The sequence below is a fragment of the Cetorhinus maximus genome, chromosome 9, assembly GCF_964194155.1.
Source record: "Cetorhinus maximus chromosome 9, sCetMax3.hap1.1, whole genome shotgun sequence".
In the NCBI taxonomy this organism is placed as follows: Eukaryota; Metazoa; Chordata; class Chondrichthyes; order Lamniformes; family Cetorhinidae; genus Cetorhinus; species Cetorhinus maximus.
This window is the reverse complement of record NC_135887.1, coordinates 1872117-1890633: the sequence shown is the minus strand read 5'-3', so window position 1 is coordinate 1890633 and position 18517 is coordinate 1872117. Positions and strand designations below refer to the sequence as shown.

Genomic DNA, 18517 nt, shown 5'->3' with positions numbered 1-18517 from the left:
GCCTGGTCGCCAACACGTAAAATGATGCGCGGTGATGTCGAGCGGGCGTTCCGACATCACCGCCCGTCACTTTGATTTCCAGCTCGGCAGGTGCTCAGCAGAGTCGGCTGTGTGCCCGCCGAACTGTCAAAGGCCTGTTAAAAACTAATTTAAACAATTAACAGAGCTGTCTGTCCAACCTTAAGGTTGTCGGGCAGGCGAAGAGCCCAGGCGGCCTTCGCATTTTTCATGAAACCTCATCCACGGGCGGGATGAGGCTCCAAGAAGTGTTTTAAAATTCAATAAAATTTTTAAAAATAATTCATTGACATGTCCCAGTTCATGTGACAGTGTCACATGAGGGGACGTTTTAAAAGTTTTTAATCACTTTATTTCAGTTTTTAAATATCAAACTGATCTCCCCGAGGCACCTCTCTGTGCCTCAGGGAGATTCCTGCACTCTTTTCTGCTCATGTGTGAGAGAGCACAGGCCCCGACTCAGGGAATCACCCCCCACCCGCCCCCCTGCAGAGGGAGTGCTCAGCGCTTCCGGGCAAGCGTCACGCGGGGCGGGCCTTAACTGTCACACCCAAGTAAAATGGTGGCGTGACCCCGATTGGGGGGTGCTGATCGGGGTCATGCCTGGCCCCCGCACAACTACCCCAATGGGGGGAAAACTTTTCCCCGAGATTTTTGGGCCTAAATATTGCAACACGTTGCATAGTTTGATTAATTGTGGTGGATACTAATGATACAATGACAAGGGGCTGTGTGACTGTTATCTTTTACAAAGCACTGACACGGCTTTATATTCCTAACAATCAAAGTGATCTACATCTTCTCTTGTTTTGTCATCCTGATCATGTGCCAGAGCCAGGCTTAACAGCCATAAAGGACAGGCTTGGAGGAATCAATCTCATCTTGTCCACTATCTGCTGATCTTAATGGAATTTCAGGAGAATCTTGGCTTCGTAGAATAACACAGGACAGAAGGAGGCCATTCAGCCCATTGAGTTTGCACCAGCTCTTTCAAAGAACATCCCAGTTAGTCCCGCTCCCCAGCCCTCGCCTGCAACCTTTCCTCCATCAAGTATTTATCCAATTCCCTTTCGAAAGTGATTATTGAATTGTATATGCCAACCCAGCGGGCAGTGCAGTCCAAAGCCTAACACTGAGCGTATAACAAAGTTTTCCCTAATATTGCGTCTGGTTCTTTTGGCTTAAATCTGTGCCCACTGGATATTGTTTTTTTTAAATAGTAGATGTTGCTTACCATTTTGAACTTAATTTTCCAACTTCACGATCTATGATTTTCACTCCCTCATTCTATTTGCTAATTGCTGATTAGGCCATTTCCTAACAGTTTAAATGGATTTGTTCCCATTTCACGTATATGAAATTTGGGATATAAAATTTGCACATAGAAATATGCAAACTGCGAGCAAAAATATATACGCTAGATGCAACACATTTCCAGTGAATATTCTGTGTCATTATTCACAGTAAGTCACAAATATTCAATAGAAATTATTATACAAAGCAAAATCAAATTAGTTCAAAATTCAGCAAAGTCATAGTTGATAGGTTAGCATGTTCACTTAATTGGCTCAAATTTCACTTTCATAAAACAGCAACTGAAGGTGGTGCACGGCACTAATCAGTAGCTAACAAACATGAATGAAAACCAATCATCACATTCTTAAAGCTACAAACCAAATATGGCCATCCAGTTACCACTAATAGGAAGAAATTGAGAAAAGGTTGCGCCAACCAAGGACTTAAAAATGTATATTCCACAATAACATAATGACAAAGTAACCTGTAAGATTGTCTTTTGTATCTTGGGGTACCTTTATTGTGGTTTTACTTTAAGGCTTTAATCTTGTTGGAAGCTAGCTGAGCTTGTAGTTGATATTTTTTCCAAGAGTTATTACTCTATAGTTGCAATTCCTTGGGTCATGCAGTGTCTTTCCAGATGTATCACAGCAGCTGTATGCCCCTCACGTTGTAGTCGCAATTCTGACTGGCGTTATTTATGTGAATGGTCATGTCGCAGGATTTTTCAATCGACGTGCGGAGGCGGGTCTGACACGCCGAGGTGTAAAATGACACTCGATCACATCGGGCATGTGTCCCAGTGTCATCGCGCTGAGTTGTGATGTTTCGTTTGGTGGGTGCGCGCCCGCCGATATGTAAAGGCCTGTTAAGGCCATTAAGGAACTAATTAAGGTCATTGTAAACGCTGCCCATCCAACCTTACGGTTGGCGGGCAGGAAAAAAGGTTAGGAAACCTCATCCACGAGCGGGATGAGGCTTCCTAAAGCTTTTATTAATTAAATATTAAAAATGTTCATAGATATAAACACATATCCCATCTCATGTGACACAGTCACATGAGGGAACATGTTTAAATACATTTTTCAGCCATTTATTTAATTATTTCAACATCAATTCAATCTCCCTGAGGCAGCATGTGCAAAAGTGCACAGGCCCCAACTCTCCCACCCCACTCCCACTGTCCGCACAGGTAGCGCTCAGCGCTACGGCTCGCGTATTACGCTGGGCAGGCCCTAATTGGCCCACCTGTGTAAAATGGCGGCATGGAGCCAATCGAGGGCAGCGATTGGCTCGGCAATGCCACCCCCCCACCCCCACCCCCCGCTCCCGCCGAGCCTGCCCACTAAGCCCACCCGCTGCCTGAACAACTCAGGCCGTGAAGAGCAGAGCGGCTTTTCATATCGATGTGTGTATTAGAAGCTATAATAGCGACACTGTGAGCATTATTGTGGGAAATGTTTCTAAGTCTATAAAATTAGTTCAGAAATAGAATACTGTGTTTATTTCAAATTTTGCTAACAACCCACAACGATGTCCTCCCCTCTTACCCAAGGACTAAGCAAATAAATCCAGGTTCACTCTTGGCTGATAGGTTTGGGTGGGACAATTTAGTTTACAATCAACCTGCGTCAAAGCCTTCATGTTGAGAAAGATATGATTTGCATTTTGTATTGTGTCATTCATGTCCTCAAGATATCTCAATTTTTAAATGCAGTCACTGTTGTTGTGTAAGAAAATGGCAGTCAATTTGTGCACAGCAAGATCCCACAAATACAATGAGATAAAGAGCCAGTTAATCTGTTTGGATGGTGTAATTGAGAGATAAATGATGGAAAAGGCATTGGGAGAGCTCTCTTCACCTTCTTAAAGTAGCAGAATGGGATCTTTTATGACTATCTAAACAGGCTTTCAATTTGATATGTCACCTGCCGGACCCAGTGCTGCATGGGAAGCACATGTCCAAACTGGGAGGCTTGAGGCCAGCCCAAAGTTGGGCCTTGGGCCTCTACTCAATATTTCAGTGAGCCTCCTTAGGCAGAACACCTTTCATAGGGTTGATTTTTGGCCCCCTGCTTTGTCAACATATTTCAAGAAACAAGGTTGAAAGGGACTGAATATCTGTATTCGTCATGGCTGAGAGTGTTATGGTTTGTGACAAAAGTAGTCTTTTCATTTGTATATTGAAACAACAATCATCACTTCATTGTTTTACCATGTGGAGTGGCTGTTAGTCATTGGGATTCTTGGTATGAGCGGGATAGAACTGCAAGAAAACATGGAACAGTTTTAATAGTTTACTTACTGCTGGCAATATTGGCCGCAAAGAGACCTTCTGAAGATCCTGACACCTCGCTGGTAATGCTGGTTTGGCTGCCTCTTCGCATCCCTCGTTGCAATTGCATTAGTAGCGTGTTAGGGGACGTGGGTGCATTGGAACTTTCCAGAAAGAGAGATATTTGGCTCTGTAAGAAGTCAGCTGTGGGCATAAAACAACACAATAACAAACAAGAAGTCCTCCCTTTAAAATCACTTCCCCCTTCACAACTAAAGGGAAATTTTCCAAACTGGTGCTCTAGAAATGCACAGATCTAAACTGTGATAGTCCACTCATTAATCTCACCTTCACAAGTCACGTGGTTTAAAGCCACTCAGGGCCAATTCGGATGCATTGGCTTATTTAGACAACTTCCCTACAGGAGATACTTGTACAATGGCCTTAAAGGGACAGAGCAGATTAAATATAGCTCTCAAATATTCCAACCATCTTCAAGGCACAGCATTGCACAAGAACTACCAACGCGAGCAACAGGGGACGTACAAAGCAGGTTAACACCCAAAGTAAACCTTTCATTAACATTACATAATGGAGGGAAATGTGCACAATTGTCCAATAGTTCATCAGGTGTTGGGAAGGATAGGGATGATGAAACAACTGTGACCTTCTTCAGAGAGAAAAAAGATACTGAGTTATTGATATGTTCGGAAATAAGTTGCTTGTCTTTGGACTAATAAATGGCAGTTAACAGCTAAAAATTTCCCCTGCAATTATTACAGTTTTCTTTGGCCCATAGAATGATCACTCCAACCCATAGAACATAATATTTGGAGAAATCTCTTTTGCGACTATGCTCAAGAGCTCTTGCCAACCCATTGTCTAATTGGACAATTGGCAATAGCATATTAGAACCTTAGCTATATAAATGCAAGTTGCCATTTATGTAATAATGACAGTGCCAGTGCGGACTCAAATCTTCTAGAGTTTAAATCGCTGTTTGCAGATTAGTATTCTAAAAATATGCTTGCACTAATTAATTGCTAATGAATTAAGAGAGCACTGGGGAAAATGCTTCCCCTAAGGGTTCTGTTTCTTTGGTTTTTGGTAAATCTAAACCTGCACACAGTTAATTGTTGAGAAATGTTAAAACTGACTGTAGTACAAGTTATTACTTTCCTTTTGGCATGAAACTCTTAAGAGGTTTGATGGTAATCTGAACAAAGGAAAAACAACAGGCATGATATAAATCACACATAGTTTGTTATTTGATTTAATATGTATTCAAGCTGTCCGAGTAGTTTATCATCTGCCAACTTTTATTTTAATTTTATATTTTTCCACACTTTCCTTTCCCTCTCAATAATTTAGATGTGACGTGCACCATTCAGACTGATTGAGAAAATAGGAGACAGAGGTGTCTGGCCTTTGCATAGACTTCTCCTCCAATAGACACTATTGGGACAAAAGCAACATATTGTGGATGCTGGAAATCTGAATCAAAAATAGAAAATGCTGGAAAAACTCAACAGGTCTAACAACATTTGTGGAGAGAAAAACAGAGTTGACGTTTTGAGTCTGTATGACTCCTCCTCAGAGCTAAATCTATCAGCTCTGAAGACGAGTCATGCGGACGCGAAACATTAGCTTTGTTTTTCTCTCCACGGATGTTGTTAGACCTGTTGAGTTCTTCCAGCATTTTCTGTCTTTGTTTCAGACAGTATTTGGATGTTTACTGTTTAGCACATCTACTGCAGCACTACTTCTGCAAGTTTGGAAGCTTAGCTACTTAGTTACTGCATTTGTTGGGTTTCTGGTGTCTTTAATAGCCTTTGAATAGGTGGCTCCACTCAGGCCCGCTGGCCGAATTGGTCCTGAAAGGAGAAATTAAGCACTACCTCCAACTATTTTTCCTAGTGGTGGGTACTTATCTATACATGTCGAATAATTGGCTTCCCTTCATTAGTCTGTACAGTTCCAGTGCCAGAGATTAAACGAAAGACTTGTATTAATAAACCACATTTCTCAATCACAGGACATCTCAAAGTGAATGAAATGTTTTTGAAATGCAGTTACTGTTGAAATGTCGGAATTGTGGCAGTCAATTTGCGCACAGCAAGCTCCCACAAGAATAAGAACGATAATGATTAGATTCATTTATTTTTAAAGATGCTGGTTGAGGGATAAATATTGGCTCAGGACACAGGCAGAACTCTGCTGCTCTTCTTTGAACCAGTGGTGTGGGGTCCTTTACACCCGCCTGAGAAAGCAGATGGGGGTCTCAGTTTGACATCTCAGCTGATGGACAATTAAGATGGAAATTTGCAACATTCGAACAATCGGTAGTTAAATTTTGAATACACGGTTTTCCTTTCCTGCCATGATTTGTGCAATTCTAGGAAATCTTATTTTTTGTTTACATTACTATGGGCAGATTGACACAGCAGAGTTGAGTAGCATTATCATATCAGCACTGCTATATTTACAAATAGTACCACCAGTGAATAGGAAACATTTATAACGATGTTAAGTTTCATATTAGAATACAACATTTATATTAGAATATTAGGAAATACATTGAGTAATATATATTGATCCAGATTTTGCAGAATGACACTCACCATTCACCTTGGTGACAGCTGCCTACAAAGTTTCAGCAGGTTCTCCACCCAGCCAGATTGGAGAATTCTCACTGAGAATTGCAGGTGAAATTTTAGTTCATTCAAAACCCACCCACTTACACAGAGTTAAAATTGGGCCTGCAATGTTTAACCAGGAAGTATAAAGCAAGAAGTATTAATTATATTTAGACCATGACAGAACGTGAAATAAATATTGGGAAATAGAATTAAGAGAGTGAAAATTATTTTTTCACATATCCAACACTAAATTCTGGAACAATGAGGCTTCACGCAAGTGAAATAAAATTTTCAGGGTCAGAGAGGTTATTTGGCAGTAATTATCACTTATCACGCTGTTAACAATTCACTTACTCCTGAATGCACCAGCCCTAATTTTTTCAGGCATCTTTAATAGTGAATTAATGGGGAAGTACCCCAAGTTCATGCCATTGCATTGATTTCAATGTTGGGTTATTGGCGAAGACTGCTACAGTGCACCCTGTGGAAGAACAAGGTATCTCTAACAACACCTTTCGAATTTGCGCATTTGACTGTGCATGTCCAGACGCCATAAGTTGCTGTCTGATTTACTCCATCTGAATGCTGACAGCTTCACCATTATTCCTAATACAAAATCTGAGCCATTATAATGCGATTTGTGTCAAGTCAATGCTTACATCATTTAATGTTCCTGTATGTGAAATGTAAGAAATATAGCAAACAGGTTATCACCTCCATTTAAAACAAACATGTAACCGCCTCCATTTAAAATAAACAGGTTAGCACCTCCATCTGAATAGCATAGGCAGGCATTCAATATGAGCACATTAAAAATCCATACGGTAACATTACTGACAGTAATTATTGCCTCATACTTATCAAAGTGTCACATTAGCTCAAAGCTGAAGCATTCTTAAACACAGGCAACCTTTGCAACATTCACATTGTTGACTTTCTGCTATTATTTCAAACACAATGCCGGATAGTATCAGATTGACTTGTTGCCAGGACATCAGCGCTTTGCGAGTATAATATAAAGTTCTATTTGATATACTCCAGCCTGAGGTCTATTTTCTTACTGAATCATCACGTGGCACAGGAATATTTTAACAAATTGCACCAAATAAGCCTTCAAACTCGATAAATCTAAGCACGAACATCTCTCGTTATTTTTATTAATTGTAAAAATACTGAAGATTGTGTTTAAATGTACTCAGTGACATAAGATATTAGTTAATGGCAGTGCTGGGTTCTGCCGCATTGTTGAAAAGCATGTGTTTAGGAGGCAAAGATTTCGGTGTGGAGCCTTGCTTAATAAGTAGCAAATTAGAGAACTGGTGGGGTGGGGAGCGGGATTATACACACGGGGCAGGATTTTTCTGTCGGTGAGCAGGGGGCGGGGCCCACTCATCGATGTGTAAAATGATGTGGGATGGCCAACTGAGGCCATTGACAGGATCATTTAAACAGTTAAAGGACCTGCCCGTCCAACCTTAAGGTCGGTGGGCAGGCCAGGAGCCCCAGCGGGAATTAGAAAAAGCATCAAACCTCATCCACGGGCGGGATGAAGATTCATGTAGGGTTTTAAAAAGTTTAATAAAGTTTTACTGTAAATTATGATCATGTGTCATCTCGTGTGACATTGTCACATGAGGGGGAAATGGTAGGGAATTTCTTTTTTCTGTTTTTAACCTTTTTAAAAGTGTCAGCGATCTCCCTGAGGCAGCACTTAGCCTCAGCGAGATGTGCGCTCTGTCGTGTGCATGCGTGAAAGAGCGCACTCTCGATTTTGGGGAATCCCTCCGCTCGCACAGAAAGCGCATAGCGCTCTCCGCCGGACATCACCCTGGGCAGGCATTAATTGGCCCACCCACGTAAAATGGCGGCGGGGCCCGCTTCTCCGGCAGGGATCGTCTCCCTGCCTGCCGGAGATTGGGTCGGGCCCGCCCGTCCGACAGGCAGAAAATTCTGCCCATGATGTACGGCGCTCCCCATTTTCGGGCAATTAATTTTACTGATCTGGAAATCAAGGAATGTCATAAATATAGGCATGCTGGTCTCCATACCTAAAAGGTAATGCAGGTAATTTTCTGAGTATTAACTGGCACCAAAGAACCTTGTCTGCTGCCAGCATGTCAGGCAATTGTGGGTAATTGTAGGGCCATTGTGCCTACCTGAGATATTCCACCCAAGGGACAGTGAGCATTGGCATGAAATTCAACCATCATTGGTTTCCAGTGAAGAATAACCTTAAGAAGTTCTCTGTCTTTGGAGCTTAGTATTACACTGGGTGACACATTTTTCATAGAGCTCTAGGGGATACGTTGGCTAAGGGAAAACTCAACAGAATTGTAACATGTAATCTGTACTGTGCACACTCTTGTAGCCAAAATGTGTAGTTATTATAGAATGAAACAGCTGGCTCTTATATAGAGCTGGGTCAATATCCTGGAACTCCCTCCCTAACAGCACTGTGGGTGTACCTACATCACATGGATTGCAGCGGTTCAACAAGGTGGCTCACCCCCCACCTTCCCAAGGGCAATTAGGGATGGGCAATAAATGCTGGCCCAGCCAACGAGGCCACATCCCTTGAACGAATGAAAAATAACAAGCCTTTAACATCCTGAGAAGCCCTAAGCATTTCGCAGTCAATGTTATGTAATTACTACACCCAACGGCAGAACCGTTAAAATGCAAGGGCACAACTTCATAAGCTTAAAGAAAGCATTTGAACTCACATTTTACCTGACAATCAGACTACGCAAAATGGCACATTCAACTCTGACAGTCTTTAGGACATGTAAGACTGAACGGGAGGCAATCTCCAATATATACTGTAAACACTCCATAACTTCGAACCAGCTGGACAACCAAGCCACAACCACTGGAGAATTCATTGTATCCAGGCTCCATGCTATCTGGCTCAATACTAAGAGCCTTTCATCACACCTTCCATTTCCACTTAACCTACATCATCGGACATGAAACAAAATCTTTAAATTTTAAAAACTTAATAAATTACAGCAAAAAACTTGCAAAACAATGGCAGATGTGAAATAATTGGAACATTACATTCTGATAGACCAAATGCAGGAAACAATTTACAAAGGGACTGGACTAATGTGACCTCCTCACGATTTCATGACTCAGAAGTTTGAAGGCTCAGTTCCCTGAAGGTTTTCTGTATTCAGTGCGCTGAATAGTAATATATTTGCTTTCCTTTCTTAGCACCAATTTCAACCATCCTTCTCCTTCCTGAAGGCACTGATTCCTGCCTGAGGTGCAGTTTTGTGGGTGAGAGGTACCCTCTCCAAAGCAACCATATTCCTGTGAGCCTTCACAGGGAGTGTTGGCAGGCCAGTCGATTAAGGGTGGCCCAACAGCTTAGTTTTACCCTTTTCTCACCCATTGCCCATGTAACCAAGGTCATTGCCTATTTATTGGGGGTTGGAATCTGGGTTGATTTTCCTGTCCCAAATTCAGAGATGCTAAAGCCCAACTGTGGCATTTTTATCACCAACCCAGCCAGGAACAGGTGATTTACCCAAATTGGTGACCAAATCTGAAATCATCCTGGCTTCTACGCTGGGTTCAAAATACACGGTGGTGGAAGGTGAATTTGCCCTCTAAAGCCCCAAGAAGCCTGGGAAAATTCAATCAAGGAGGTGACCAGTGAGAGAAAAGTCATCCCCATAGGTGGGAGTGACAGAATCTGTGAGGAGCTGCTCCTCCAATCACAGGCTGTTTCTCTCCCGCGCTTGCTGCTGACAGGATCACCAGTGAGATACAGTTGAGCCTATCAGCAGCAAATGCAGGAGAGAAACAGCCTGTGATTGGAGGAGTGGCAGGGAAATGAGTGGGGGTGCGTCAGCCTGAGTACCAGAACGATGGCAGCTCCAATCTGTCACATTCCCAGCTGCCAAGGTTTTTATGTCATGAACTGTGTCAATGATGAGGATCCCTCTAAAGACAGGCAGAGGCTGACATGATATTCGATTGTTTCCCCCGATGACATTTTTGGCATCACGTTGACTTCATGTCAAGGAGAGTCTCGCATCCCAGCAGCAGGACTGTGACGAGACAGCCAGAAGAGGCCACAGTAAGTTTCAACAACTTGCTTTTTTTAGTACCTTTTCTGGGCCAGGAGGAGCAAGTGTGCTACTCCCAGGCCCTGCAGGGATCCCTTAGGTCTGCCCAGCTCCGACCTCAAACTCTGGTCACCATCAGAGCTGTACCCCCATCTACTGACTGCCGAGAATTGCTCCCACAGGCCCTCAGTTGTGGCCTCCTGCTGCAAAACCCTGACTCCCCTCCATTGGCCTGGGAGTAAATGAGGTTCTACACACCAAGTCAACTGTGCCAGTGCTGCCTTCTTCAAGCTGAGCCAATGTGCCTTTGACAACAGGGACCTTGCAAGTCAACAAAGGTTCTAATTTCAAGGCCGTTGTTCTCTACTGCAGCGAAACATGGACTGTCTACCGACACCACATTAAGATCTTTAAGAGGTTCCAAGAGCTGTGCTTGCATCAAATCCTGGGGATCAAATGTGAGGACTGCCGGACTAATGTGAGCATCCTCCGTGAAGCTGCGTCTACCAGCATTGAAGCCCTGCTCCTGCAGAACCAACTCTGATGGACGGGCCATTGAGTCCAGGTGCCCAAAAACTGCCTCCCTTGGCAGGTTCTCTTCTCACAGCTTTCCTTTGGCCAATGTTCAAAGGGCGGCCAGAGGAAAAGGTATAAGGATATGCTGAAGGTGGCCCTAAAGCACGGAGGCATTAACACCACTGACTGGGAGGAGAATGCTGCCGATCGCTTGGCATGGCACCACCTGGTCCATAAAGGTGCAAGCCAATTCCAGATTCAGCGACTGGACGGCGAGGCAGAACAGCAGCGGCAGAGGAAGGAGAAGGAAGCCAACTCGGGGCTGTGATCTCCACTCCCCCGCCCAACGAGTCCCCACTGCGGAACAACACGGGGATCCAAAATCGGCCTCCTCATCTGAAGTCTCACCAAGCCTGACAGACGTCATCCTCGATTCTGACACATTTCTGATGACTGTTGAAATCAGCAGGGCATCTACTCACCTGAACAATCCCAGTCTGCAATCAAACTATTGGGCTTACACACACTGGGCAGAATCTTCAGCTCGGCAAGCGGGGGCTGTGCCTCAGGGAGATTTCTGCACTCTTTCCCGCGCATGCATGAAAGACGCAGGCTCTGACTCAGGCAACCCCACCCCCCCGCCCGCCCAGGGCATGCTCAACACTTCCTGGTGCGCATCACGCTGTGTGGGCCTTAATTGGCCCGCCCATGTAAAATGGCGGCGCGCAGCCGATTGCAGGCGGCGATCAGCTGTGTGTACACCCGCTCCCGCCCAACCCTGCCCAATGGGGAGAAAATTCTCCCCACTGCTCCTGTCTGCCAATAAAAATTTAGGCCACTGTCCTTGAGCTTAAGGTCAATCACTATCTAGCAACTCCTGTTAAAAGTGTGTGAATGTGGGGTAAGAACAGGATGGGATTTAACTATGTTGCTGTTAACAAGGAACATCCATCTGGTCCCAAACACACTTAAGAGCCAACTCAATGGCATGCCGAAATACAAGTCAGCATCTTCAGAGTAAATACAGAAAAGATTGTCTAAAAAAAAACATTTGGTACATGACCTAATAAAAGGGACACTGCATTATATCAAGAAAGAAAGAAGGAAAGAAACACTGCTGTTTATATAATGCCTCAAGATGTTCCAACATGAGTATTTTGAATTGTAGTCATTGTGCTAATGTAGGACATGCAGCCACAGCAAGGCCCCAGAAACAACAATGAAATAAAGGGTCTGATCTGCTGAGTGAGTTTGTGGAGGGAAAGAGGGTTGGGAAGTGGTGTAACTTGTGTCCTCACTCTGCTTCTGGCTAATAAATCTTTCAGGTTTTTGCCTCTTTTAAAAGCTGCTGTTATGTAATATTGACTCAGTTAATTGACTGAGCAGGTTAATTGACTCAGCTTTTAACTTTTCAACTTTCCAAAATAATTCTCAGCCGATATTTATTTGTTGGGTCATTACGCAGTGTGTTGTAATGATGGAACGATGCTCTTGGTGTTAACCTGTTCTGCAACAGTGGGTTCACTAGCTCTCTCAAAAGAATTAGACTTGATGGGTGGAATTTTCCATTTTGAGATGATGTGCAGTGGCAGGTGGGTTTGGTGGCATGTTTCCCGCTGGGCGACAGGGAGGGAATTCATGCCCAATTTCACACTCGGAACTAATTAACTATGCATCGGCAAGAAGCATTCCAAACCGCATGGTGGGGTGGGCACTGATTCGTCTGCCCCACCATAACCTAATAGAGTCGAAGGTCCGGTTGCCATATTTAAGCGCCACCCGAGCACATACATTCACTCTCTCTAGCCCAGCTGTGAGGAGGAGACATCTCAATGTGACTGCGGCCAAGCAGAAAGCTGCACTGAGCTTTAGTGATGCCTCCCTTGAGGCCCTCGTCCATGAAGTCTGCCAGCAAAGGGATGCCCTCTACCCCAGGGATGCATCCAGGAGGTCCACCAGCCTCACCTTGCCGGCCTGGGAGAGGTCAACTCGCCAGGCAGCTGCCCAAGAAACGCAATCCAGTGCAGGAAGAGGATGAATGATCTCACCCACTCCGCCAGGGTAAGCCAACCTTCAGCTCACTCCAATCTCACACCCTCATAATGGCATCATGCACTTACACTGCTCAGGGATCTCTGACAATATTAGCGGGAGACACATCAGCACTGATTGTTTCACGGACACTTTAACATCACCAGCATCTCCTCCATCATGCTGCACAAACTCCACCCACAGCCCTGACTGAGGAGGACGCAGCACACACAGCAGGCAGGCAGGCTTCCCAACATCTCCTCCATCTCTTCTCATCACATTCCATCCATCTGTCTTCATCCAGGCCAAGCTTGCCCACAACAAGAGGGAGAGATCCCAGACTGGAGGTGGGAGTGCTGACACCCTGGGGCTGTCAGAATTTGAGGAGGATGCCACTGAGTTGCCAGGCGAGGTCAGAGATCGCTCCTGTCGGGGAGGCGAGGTTGACCTCTCCCAGCAAGCCAGTATGGATAAGCCCTCCAGTGTCATATTCAGTCTGTTCATGAACTAAATCTATCTGGTCTCTCTTACAGGCGCCAGCAGATCCAGACAGACCACCAGAGGCAACATAAGCCTCAGCCCCCAGCCACCTCAGACAAGGAAGCTCAGGAACTATTTGAAGAAGATCCATCACTGCATTCCCCTGCACTCTCCACCAGCGCAGAGACACACACCCCGGTGGGTCCTAGTTAGAGTAGGCTCAGGGTCTCAATCTGGGGAACACCTCACAGACAGGTCTGCACAGCAGAGACAGTGACAGCCCAGATCTTTGGCACTCGGTGGACGCTGGAGATCAAGCAGCTGCTGAGTCTGAGTCTGATGATGAGCCTCTGGAAACGACCATGTCAAACATGCTGGAGGTGCAACGACAGACGGTCAGAAGGAGTTGCGAGAGGCAGTCAGCAGACCAGAGTGAAGGATGGAGGACTCCTTTTGCTTTCTTTCTGATGTTGTGTCTCTGACTTGTGGGTGTCCTGAGTTCTCCATGGGAAGGCTGGCAACTGCCTTGGAGACCTTGGTCCAGCAGATCCTGCCGGATTTGGGCTGGGACCTGCACTCCATCACTGCGGGCATTGGCGAGATCCATCAGTGGCTAGGCAAGAGGTGGGTGGGGCACCTTGATCTCCTTCCAGGTGCTCGTTCTCCTCAGGGCGTCAGGCAAGGGTCCTCAGGCACCCACAGGGAGAAGAAACAGCAGCTGGAGACCCCGGGGCCATCCACCCAGGTGACTCCAAGTGTCCAGCTGACCCCAATCCCCTCTGCCTATGACCCCATCACCTCGAGCTGTACAGGTCAAGGCGGGTGCACCAGCCCCACAGCAGAACACCCAAAGCAGGCTGGGGCCCTCCAGCTCTCAACACTCTAGAGGATGCCTGCCAAAGTCATCAAAGACAACAGGGCACAGCAGTCAGCAAGCTGCCTCTACCTCTGCTGTGGATATCGGGGATGTATCTAGACATAGTGTTAGGGTTAGAAAAATTAAGATGCATTGAAATCACTTCTATGTCACAGGTGTTCAGTCACTATTAATACAATGCACCTTTGTAAATACTTTTGCTGTTCATGAGAATGGCGTCATCAATTGAAAGCATCGTGCATATCCATCTATGTGACCTCTTATTGTGAGGGTGATCCATGCTCCCACTCAGTGTTCACCTCCCTTTGTGAGCCTCACGAGATGTGTAGCTGACTCATGATAGTTACTCTACCCTTGTGTTATGTCAGGGAGATGTGTCAAATGCTTTACTGAAGTGTCTGCAAAATGCATCAGCAACCATACTCCTTACAAGATAACATGTAGTTAGGAGTGTTCACTAGCCTGGGAGGGGCAGCTGTAATTGTCTCTCCAAATGAGATGGCAGCCCTCACTGGTGCCAAAGCACAAGACCTGCAGCCATGATGGTCTCTCCAACCATGTGTGCATCTCAGTGCCCGCAAAAAGCTTCTCATAAAGGAGACAACAACTGCATCAAGTAATTTGATGCAGCATTTGCGCTGCTGCACCGGCCTTCACTTCCCAGAGCTCACAGCGACAGGGTTCGCCACTGACCTTTCCAAAGGTTAGGGCCTGGTGAATCATAAGAGTTGAAAGGGCAAGTCCGATTGCTGAACTTGCTCTCAATGTCACTGGTTGTAAAGGCCTTTCAGTACACTGGTGTGGCACTAAGGGACGGAAGGAATGTGGCTGTGTCCATTGCCTATACCTTAATCTTCCTGGAATCTTGTAGCTATCAGTGTGGCATGGGCACGTCTTAAACATTGTGTTTCTTCAAGGGCACCCTCATCTCCCAGCTCAGGTTCCTGACCTTCCTGCTCTTCATCATCTGAGGCACTCTCAGCCTCCTCCATGTCTCCCTCTGGCAAGGGATCCCCCCTTTGAAGGGCCAGGTTGTGAAGGACACAACACACCACGATGATGTGGGACATCCTCTGTGGAGAGTACTGCAGAGACCCACCTGATCATCGGAAGCGCATCTTAAGGATGCCAATGGTCTGTTTGATGATGGATCATGGCGCCTTAAGTGCCTCATTGTATCTCTCCTCCGAGTGACTCAGAGGATGACACACAGGTGTCATGAGCCATTGTTTGAGTGGGTACTACTTATCCCCAAGCAGTCATTCCTGCATTCACAGAGACCCTTTGAATATGGGTGGCACCAGGATGTGTGAGTCATGGGGGCTCCCAGGATACCTGGCACAAACATGCATGATGTGCTTCTGATGATCGCACACCAGTTGAACATCAGGGAGTGGAACACTTCCCTGTTAATGAACATTAGGGGCTGTGGCCATGGAGCTCTCAAAGGCACATGTGTGCCATCGATCGCACCCTGTACTGTAGTGAAACCTGAGATAGCTGCAAACCCCAGACACCTGATTAGCTTCATATATGAACTTCATCTAATGATGATCCTTCCAATATAGGATATCTCTCACCTCCTTGATACATTTATATACCGAGGGCTGTGACATGCCACACAGGTCCCCTGTGGATCCCTGGAACGATCCACAGGCAAAAGTATTGAGTGCAGTGGTGCCCTTCAGGGCCACTGGCAGGGGATGTCTTCCCAGTCCATGGGCCGTTAAATCCTCCTGCAGAATGTGGCAAATATGATCCACCATATTCCTTGACAATCACAGACGTGTGCGATATTGTTTTGAGAGGAAAGAAACTTGAAATTAGCGGAACAAAACCAAAGAATGCTGGAGAATGCTAAATGCTTTCATTTAGTTATTAAAAGGGCTGCAGATGTGACTCGTTCCCAATAAGTTACCTTGCGCCAAGTAGTTAGAATGTTCATTTTGGAAATGGGGCATGGGGAATTTACTTATAACAAATTAACACACATACATACATATATATATATATATATATATACAGTCTTTGGTATTTGTGCTATCTTATCTATCTGAAGAAGGAAACCTTAAAAAAGTCAAGACAAATGCAGTGAGGTAGTGTTACTATGTGACTGCATTATGGAATAAATGAGTTATGAGAATATAAAAGGAGTTCTAAAAGCCAAAATGTAGCCCTAAAGAAAATCTCAAGAAGAGCCCTCAAAAAAATATAATTTGATCCCTGTCTGTATAGCTCAATTACATGCTGGTCAATCGAATCAAGCCATGGGGCAAGCATTATGAATGATTGTTCTGGTGAAAATACACTGTTTGGTATTTAAACTGCTCAATAAAAGCAGCATGTCTAGGATCCATTGTGCTGATGTAGTCTGAATGCAGGTTCCCTGTTCCATCAGGCAGACAGTAGTTTCTAGGTGTACACTATGCCTGATGCACCTGATGTGTCCCGAGCTAGCCATCCAAAAAGGAAGGCTCACATTTATATAGTGTCTTTTATGGTCTCAGGGTGTCCCAAAGCGCTTCACAGCCAATTAAGTGCTTATAAAGTACAGTCACTATTGTAATGAGGAAACATGGCAGCAATTTGCACACAGCAAGTTCCCACATACAGCAATGACCAGATCATCAGTTTTAACTGCCAAGACTCCATTCCTGGCCATTCTTTGAAATAGTGCCTTGGGATCTTTTAGGTCCACCTATAAGACCAAATAGGGTCTCCATTTAGCATCTCTGCTGCAATGTGGCATCTCAAGCAATGCAGCATTACCTCAGGACTGCATTGGAGTATCAGCTGCAATAATGTCCTCAAGTCTCTGGAATGAGACTTGAACCCATGACCTTCTGGTTCAGAGGTGTGAGTGCTACCAGCTGACCCTGACACACGCCTCAGTGAATGCCGAATTCCTGCGCACAAAGGACTGGATTTTACCAACCCTCTCAGTTCAGGCTGTGAGGTGGGAGACCCTGTAAAATGGTAAGGGAAGGCACGGATGGAATTCCCATTGCCTTCCCATCGTGCCAGCATTTTACCAGTGACGGGAAAAGTGGAGAATGGTTCTCCCACCCAGACGTCAATTGAGCCACTGAAGTGGCCAATTAAGGGCCTCTTTCCGCACTGCTAGCATTTTACTAGTGGCAGATGGGGCCTCCACTGCATGAGGAGATTGCCTGGTGAACCCTGGCAGCCACCCTGTGGGCTCAGGGGGTAACCATCCTAATCTATAGCCCTAGTAGAGGCCCCCCTGTGGCAATGGCTGCCCTCATAGCAACACCACTCCCCACTCTCGCCAACCTCCCCCCCTCACATGGACTGCAGCGGTTCAAGAAGACAGCTCGCCATCACCTTCTCAAAGGCAATTAGGGACGGATAATAAATGCTGGCCTAGCCAGCGGTGCCCATATCCCATAAATGAATTTTAAAAAAACTCGGGCCTGCCTGACTGGCCCAACAACCCCAGAGTCCACTTACCTCATTGTAAGGAAGGTCTCGTTCCATGGTGTCCTCTCAGTTGGGCATACTGTGGCCACCACCCCTGGTGCTGCTGTTGGGACTGCTGAGCTGCCAGCCCTCTGGTTGGCCGGCAACTCTTGGAGGCGGGCTCTCATCTTTTAGAAGGGATTGGAATCCTGACAGCAACTAACTAGTTGCTGGATGGACAGAAAAATGTGGCTGCGGCTCCCAAAAATGTCTGAGGCAGGGTTGTCCCTGGTTTTTGCATCAGAGCTCCACCACACTGACTAAATTCCAGCCAAAACGTGGCCAAGGCTAATTGAGGTACAATAAATCACTTAAACTTGCGTGTCAGTTGGTAACGCTCTCGGCTCTAAGTCACAAGTGTCATGACATAATTAACTTCTTTGCCTGGTGAAACAATGACTTGAAAATTAACACATCGGCCATTTTTGTGTTCTTTGAACTGTACAAAGGAGGCTGTAAGAAGCCATCTTGGGGAGGGAGGGTGTGCAGAACCCCCAGGAAGAAAACTGAGAGATATCATCAGAGGGTTTTCTCTCTGCCACTGGGAGTCAAAGAGGAAGGTTATTCAGTAATCAACTGTTGTTCGGCTGAACAGAGTCTAGGTAATCTTCAAATGTCATAATTGCAGAACTAGTGATGAACAAGAACCCGTCTCTCTCCCAAAACTTGCTAAACCTGTGGAGTCCACCTGAAGAAGGCAAACTCTGACAAATCAACTGCAGAAGTCATTGCAGCTGCTAAACAAAACCTCAAGTTTCAACCCCTTCAGTCTGGAGAGAAGGAACTCAAGCAATGGGCCTGCAACGATATCTCACAGAGGCTGATTTGATAT

General features: G+C 45.4%; 1 protein-coding gene across 5 annotated transcripts in view; it reads right to left on the bottom strand.

The window, feature by feature from the left end:
- Positions 1-18517, bottom strand: part of pitpnm3 (PITPNM family member 3) — a 545233-nt gene that overhangs the window by 69166 nt on the left and 457550 nt on the right. For all 5 annotated transcript variants that reach the window (XM_078547946.1, XM_078547947.1, XM_078547944.1 and 2 more), the window contains one exon: positions 3620-3793. In XM_078547946.1, coding sequence (XP_078404072.1) covers positions 3620-3793 — 174 coding nt within the window. The remainder of the gene's footprint in view (positions 1-3619; positions 3794-18517) is intronic.